At 34.1% G+C, this 7572-nt stretch overlaps 1 protein-coding gene across 1 annotated transcript; it reads left to right on the top strand.

Moving 5' to 3' along the window:
* Window positions 1–311: 311 nt before the first annotated feature.
* On the top strand, window positions 312–6688 carry gpr20 (G protein-coupled receptor 20). Its single transcript, XM_056475764.1, has 2 exons — window positions 312–489; window positions 4680–6688. The coding sequence occupies exon 2, from the start codon at window positions 4702–4704 to the stop codon at window positions 5749–5751; it is 1050 nt and encodes a 349-aa protein (XP_056331739.1). The 5' UTR covers window positions 312–489; window positions 4680–4701; the 3' UTR covers window positions 5752–6688.
* The last annotated feature ends 884 nt before the right edge of the window (window positions 6689–7572 follow it).

Below are 7572 nucleotides of genomic sequence, written 5' to 3' on the forward strand. Positions count from 1 at the left end.
GTTCAATCCGCACACTGCCCCCTAGTGCTAATCCGTTTAAATCTAAAAATAAATTCGCAAAAAAAAAGGCTACATTTTATTTTAAGTATGTTGAATATTATTTTAGTGACCCACAGTGAAAAAACAATCAAATTGAAGCGTATTACAACCCAGAAGCCAGTGTTTGTGATGTCAGGGTTTATCCAAACTAACTGCAGCTTCCTGTGAGCCAGAGGATGAAGGGAGGGAAGGAAACAAAAAAAAGAGTGAAACAGACAGAAAGAGGCAGAAATAGAGACATGCAGCACAGATAAGGTTGAGAGACTGACTTTCTCCTGCTTCTTCGAGATGAAGATGGTTGGCATGTTTTTGGCACAGGGGATTTGCTTTGCATCATTAAAGGCTCTTTCTGAGATATTTTAGGGTGTCATTTGAGTGTCAGATCATTGGCCCTCATTTTAACTTTTTTGTTTGACGCTCCAGATCAACTGCATCTTTCCACATGTGTAGGTAAGCAATCATATTTTCTTTTTGTTCTGTACAGTGTATATTGTAAACCTTTCTTATCATGTCATGTTTGCCTTGCAATTTTAAGCCTTTCTGAACTTTTTAAGCTGGTAAAATATATGTAATTGATCGCCAGTTGAATTCATGTAATTATTTGTAGTAATTAACAACTCTGAAAATTATTGTTAAAATTTAAATAAAATTTGTAATAGAATTATATATTCACTATTATTTAATTATAGTCAGTGTATAATTAGACATTTATGTTTAGGTTCAAATCCAACTTCCTCAAGCAAAAAAATTTATAAAAATTTTGTTTAATTTCTAGTCATTTACCATATACTAAATGTCCACTTTACTTACATACATACATACATACATACATACATATATATATATATATATATATATATATATATATATATATATATATATATATATATATATATATATATATATATATATAAATATATACAGTATATATATATATATATATATATATATATATATATATATATATATATATATATATATATATATATATATATATATATATATATATATATGTTATTATATGTCATAAATATCTGCGTTTTAGTAATATTTTGGATGTGACTATATTCTGCCTCTCCAAATGTTCCCATGTCTTTGGAAAACATGTTTTGGCATACATCAAAAGCTGTGGCGGCGACTCACACAGAGATATTTATTTGGACAGCATTAATGCATCACTGTCTCTCAGAGAGGCCCATTAGTTTTGTTGATGTCTTGGAAAACGGCAATCCCTTTAAATCTCAGATTCGAGTTTTTGATGATGAATTTACTTTTCTAGACAGGAGCAATAATTCAATAATTCTCACCATCTCTCTCACAAACAATTGATTCACTTTTTCAATCGTCATCCTTTGGTATCACTTGATGTGGATTTTCAGTGTCACGGTGAAACTGCAAAAGAATTAGTGTTTAAGGCAAGGCTTTTCATTAAGTTTGTTGTTGTTGTTGTTGTTGTTGTTGTTGTTGTTTAATGTAAAGAAAACATCCAAAATGCATTCCTATGTCACAGGTTATTAGTTTATGTCTGTAGATTTCACTTACAATACATATTTTTCTTTTTTTTTCTGCACTGAGCCATACGTTTGCACTTTAGCAACAATTACTGTCAAAGAGGAATTTGTTCATACACAATTTGCTTGATAGTAACCAAAATTCCATCGTACAATAAACTTATTTAAATATTTAATAAAAAAAATATTTATTTATTTTAGTAATCCTGAAGTAATAAAAAGACAATTCTAAAACTCCCTTTGTAAATTAATTTGACATTAAAACGATTTAATAAAATTAACATTTATGCAATATTCAATATACAAATTAGCACATAATTTCTTAAATTATTATTATATAAATTAATGTAATATAAAATCTTAGAAAACATACAATATACAAATATTTATGCAATTATTAATCTAATAAATCAACCATGAAGCTCTATAGTTTGTTTTTATCCTATTCACCTGCCATTTTTTATCTTGAAGTCAAAAGTTATTGAGTAAGGATTCATTTTAATTATGCAACAGAGCGTGACCTTCTTCAAATATTTAAATTCATTCAGTCGAGGTTCGTCCCTGATGTCTAAACAACTTCATTTCGGTCAATAAATATTGTATATTGTTCTGCTTTTTCAATTAAGATGTAAATTGAGCAGAGACCCAAGTAAATAAACAGGCAAAAGAGCCAGAAGTCTGACGCTTTCAGACGCTGCTCAGGATTCGTTTGCGCAATAGTTAGATGGACGTCTATTCCCACGAATCTCAGTATCCAAACAAATATCCTTCCCATTAGTCTTAATGATAAACACATCTCGTTGTGAACTGTGCCAGACCGTAGGCACCTCTTCGCTTCCAGGCTGTTTGTTTATCAGGCTCATTCTTCCTGCGATGGAAGGAGAGCATATTTGTTTTTGCAGGCAATTTTCCATGATGCCACATTGTACCATGTGACGGGGCTTTGAAATGCTGAAACACACACAGTTTTAATGCGACACACTGCAGGTGAATATACAATGTGAAAAATGCTGGGTTCCACACAATCGATTTGTGTTGGGACAGCATGAAGGAATTAAGTTAACTTATTAGTTTTTACAACTTTAAGTGGATTGAACATAAAACATTTAAGTTGTCCAAAAAGAAATAAAAAAAATCTCAAGAATTGTGTTGCTTTAGCTCATTTTAAGTAAGTAGTTTGAACAGACAGTAAGCATCATTTTTTGAGTAGGGTAGAAAGTAAACTGTCATCATATTTTGACAGTTGATTTATTACATTAACGATTGCTAACTTTTTGTATTGCAAGTTTTTAAAAAACATTTTATTAAATATACAAAGAAGTCATTATTTAATCAAATATGCATTTATTTAATCTGCATACATTTCTTGCACAAAAACATTGTTGATTGTGACTTAGAGGACTTTTTGGGCAAAATCATTTTAAAAAATTTTATCGTTGAGGTATAACTTGATTTTGATGGTCCCTTTAACGCATTTTGTTGAATTTGTTACATTGCATCCACATGTCAACTAATTCTTATTAGATTATTAGAAGACTGTTAAATTAGGGTTAGGATTAGTGTAGGTTGACATGTACTTTCTTTATTCATTCATTCATTTTCTTTTCAGCTTAGTCCCTTTATTAATCTGGGGTCGCCACAGCGGAATGAACGCCAACTTATCCAGCAAATGTTTTATGCTGCGGATGCCCTTTCAGCTGCAACCCATCACTGGGAAACACCCAGTGTCTGTTGTCTGTTGAAGGAGCAGAATCAGCAGATATTAAGCAGACAGTCTACTAATTTTCAAATGAGAATTGATTGGAATGTAGTTGCAATGCAACTTTTAGTCAACAAAATGTGCAATAGGGACCATCAAAATAAAGTCTTATTGTAGTAGACTTACTTTGAGCAGTTGAAGACTAGGCTAATTTTTGTAATTTTGCCATCTGAACACACACAAAAAGTTAAGTGGTTAAACATGACTTAATTTTCTCTTTGTTTCCAAAAATGGGCAAGCATGGGAAATAAACAGTTAACACAAAAAATCGTAGAAAATAAAATTAAAAGCATTTTTGTAGTGCAAATACTACACAATTAAGTATAGACATATCTCTCTGTAAAATCTTCAGAATATAGACTGAATAAAACTGTAAACAATTAATAATGTGTTATAAAAGAAACACTTAAAATTGAATTTTGTATGTTTTCTTCCGTTAGACTAAAAAATCACTAATGTTTTGGACCAAAATTTCCAAAAACATAAAATAGAGAGGCAAGTTTATTTATTTGTTTATCTATCAGCAACCCCAAGCTACCAAGGTAGTAGCTATTCTTCCTGGCATCCATCGAACACAAAACAAAATTACATTAATCCATAACAACAAAGACCAAAATTCATACATCAACAAGTAGATGTATCATAGATAATAGATCAACAATCCACTTAGTATTGTGCCATTAAATATTTCTTTAACGATTTTAAACCTCATTTTACTTGTTACAAAGCATGTAATGTCTGATGGAAATTTCATTCTTCGATACATTACAGTCTGTTGCTTTGCATTAGTTTTTGAAACAGGAAGCAATAAAAATCCTTTTGATGCATGCCTGGTGTTAAATTATGACTAGCATTACTATACAAAAGTTGGCAGTAAAACACTTGGAACTCTTGACACAGAAATATTTCTTCCTGGAACACAACAGAGAAACCATTACCCTATCCTACACCAATAACCAACCTAAAGTTATATGCACTTTCATAATATTAACCCTTCTATTGCAGTGTAAAACTAGTCGTGCCGCTCTATTCTGGACTAACTGTTATTTATCTTATTTATTAAGTCTTTACTTGATGCACTCGACCAAACCACTGGACAGTAATCTAGACAAGAAAGAACCATTGCCTGCCCAATTTGAGAGATACAGTTCTGTGGTAAAAAATGTACACATCTCTTAATACTTGATAAACCTCTTAGTTAAAAATAAATCACCTTTCTCAATAAAAAAATATAAAAAATTCCTGCTGTATCTCGCTTTAAAACTGTCATATATTTGTATGACCTGCCATACAAAACCCATGACCACAGAAACTGACAGCGTGTTTAAAATTCTTCTAATGTAATCACAATTTGACCTTTCTTCCTCCAGATCCAGCATCTAAACCACAGAGATGACCCATACCGGTTCATCAAACCTCAACCTCACCTCAACACTGATTCCTCCCCTCGCCACCAACACTTCTCCACCAAACCGTGAGCCTTACCTCCACAGACTGGCCCACTTAGACGAGGGCCTCTATAATGACTTCTACAGCCTATGGATTGCTCTGGTGGTCATCAACACGCTCATCTTCATGGTCGGCATGACCCTCAACAGTCTGGCTTTGTACGTTTTCTGCTACAGAACCAAACCCAAAACCACATCGGTCATCTACACCATTAACCTGGTGGTGACGGATCTACTGGTCAACCTCTCGCTCCCCACTCGCATCGTACTCTACTACAGTGGAGGAAAATGCCTCAGTTGCTCCTACATGCACATATTCAGCTACTTCGTCAACATGTATTGTAGCATCCTCTTCCTCACCAGCATCTGCGTGGATCGCTACCTAGCCATCGTTCAATCAGAAGCATCGAGAAAATGGAGAAACCCCAATATAGCCAAAGCGGTTTGTGTTTGCATTTGGTTGTTCGCCATTGTCGTGACTTATTCGCTTTTAACAACGGCATTCAAACACTCTGGTCTTTCAAAACTCTTCGCATTAACCATATTTGAGTTCTTCTTGCCAATGGTAATCATCGTAGCATTTACCATACGAATAGTATGCGCTCTCTCCAGTCCAGGCCTCATGCAGCAGAGTCGCGACAGACGCATGAAGGCCATGCAGCTTCTGTCGACCGTATTGGTGATCTTTACCATCTGCTTCACGCCATTTCACGTCCGTCAGGTTCTCTTTTATTTCCACCCAGATCTTCCTCATCATGTGATTGTGTATCACGTGACTGTGACTCTCAGCAGCCTCAACAGCTGCTTGGATCCTGTGGTTTACTGTTTCGTCACTAGTAACTTTCAGTCAACTATGAAGAGGTTTTTCAGGAAGATGGAGAGAGAGCAGACGAGTGGAGATGTTGCGAGCGTCCAGAAGAGCTCCAAGGCTTCAGGGGCAGTGATTGCTTTGGATAATGGGAAAAGAATGAATATGAACAGCCGGTCGGCATGAGAACCCACAAGTGAACAGTGTGGGATTCAGATGGTTGGCATTAGGATGTCAAACCACTGGAATTTGTTATTCTGCAAAACTGTAAATAGCTTGATGTAGATTTTATGAGACTGCATTTTATTTTGAACTTTGCAACTTCTTCGTGTAACTACAATGACCATGCAATAGTGCTAATATGATATACAACAGCATTTATTTTATACATTTGCAGGAAAGGGTTTTTACATTTGTTTTGATGCCTAGGATCATGGTGAGGGATCCTGAAGTCATGTGAATATTTATATTTTTGCCTGTTATATTGTTGCTTTATGAAGGGAAAAATAAATATTATTATTATATTAATTATAGTATTAGGAAGCACGGTGGTGCAGTGGGTAGCGCTATTGCCTCACAGAAAGAAGGTCACTGATTCGAGCCATGTTCTTCCTGTGTTCGTGAGGGTTTCCTGCAGGTGCTCCGGTTTCCCCCACAAGTCCAAAGACATTTGAATTGAGTAAGCTAAATTGTCCGTAGTGTATGTGTGTGATTGGGAGTGTAGGAGTGTTTCCCAGCGATGTGTTGCAGCTAGAAAGGCATCTGCTGTGTAAAACATATGCTGGATAAGTTGTTGGTTCATTCCGCTGTGGCGACCCTAGATTAATAAAGGGACTAATCCGAAAAGAAAAGAAAGAAAGAAGAATTAGAAGTTTTTCACACTACAAACTTTCTTTTGCCAGTTATTACAACATAATTGCAAGACATGTACTTGTAATTGTGAGGGGGTGGGGGGGTCTGGTGTCAGAAATAAGAGAAAAAAATCTGATTTGGTTTATAAACCTGCATTTCTAGCCTTGTCTCTTGCAATTGCATTTTCTACTGACTTCTTTCCACAGAACTGTGATTTATAAAACTGCAATTGCTAAAAAGTCCAGTCCAAGTTTTTTTTTTTTACTTTTTCATTTAGACTTTTAAGGGAAAAGAAAGAATTGTGTCACACAAACTGTCAATTATAAAGTCGTAATTGCAAAATATTAACTTTTAATTCTGTAAACAACGTGTCAGAATTAGAAGTTTATATCTCACAGTCTTCTTACACCTTCAGGCGTCTTACACACAATTGCAAGTCTAGTAACAAGTTATATTATGCAATTGTTAAGAAAAAGTCTGATCTTTTTAATAAAAAATAATTGGTAAATTAATGAATTACTTTTACTCACTATTAGCGTAAACCCTTACAGTTTGTTGTCAGCAAGAATTGTTAATGCTTTTGAAAGAGGACTTTAAAAACATTAATATTATTAAATGAATGAAAACCTTTGTTATAAACCAGTAACAGACTGAAACTATCTAATAAATACACTTATCTGCTGAATTTTATTCATAGCGTATTAAATCCTTTTCAAGCTTATTTCAAATTCATGTAAAGTATAGTATAGTATAGTTTTAGGTCTGCCTTTTTATGTTTTTTGGGCTAATTAAAAGCAATCAATGATTTTGATAAGTAAATGTGGTTGAGCAAGGTCTGCTTATCTGCAAGTCAATGTTTAAATATATTTTTAAATATATATTTTAAATATAGGGACAGTGCACCCCCCTCTCCCACAATAAACAAAAACTGAAATATTACACACTACCATCAGGTCATCCTGGTGTAGATAATTTGTGTCTGTTTTTAGCTGAAAATGTGGTCATTGTTGATTCATAACCTTCAAGTCAACTGCTAGCACCAACTTGAGAGTCAAAAAACATACATATACACACTTACATGGATGCATACATACAAGCAAGACTGATTTTTAAACTTGTGGCTTAGCTATAACTTTCCCTGAAACTACCCTTATA

Source organism: Danio aesculapii, chromosome 16 (genome assembly GCF_903798145.1).
Source record: "Danio aesculapii chromosome 16, fDanAes4.1, whole genome shotgun sequence".
Taxonomy (NCBI): Eukaryota; Metazoa; Chordata; class Actinopteri; order Cypriniformes; family Danionidae; genus Danio; species Danio aesculapii.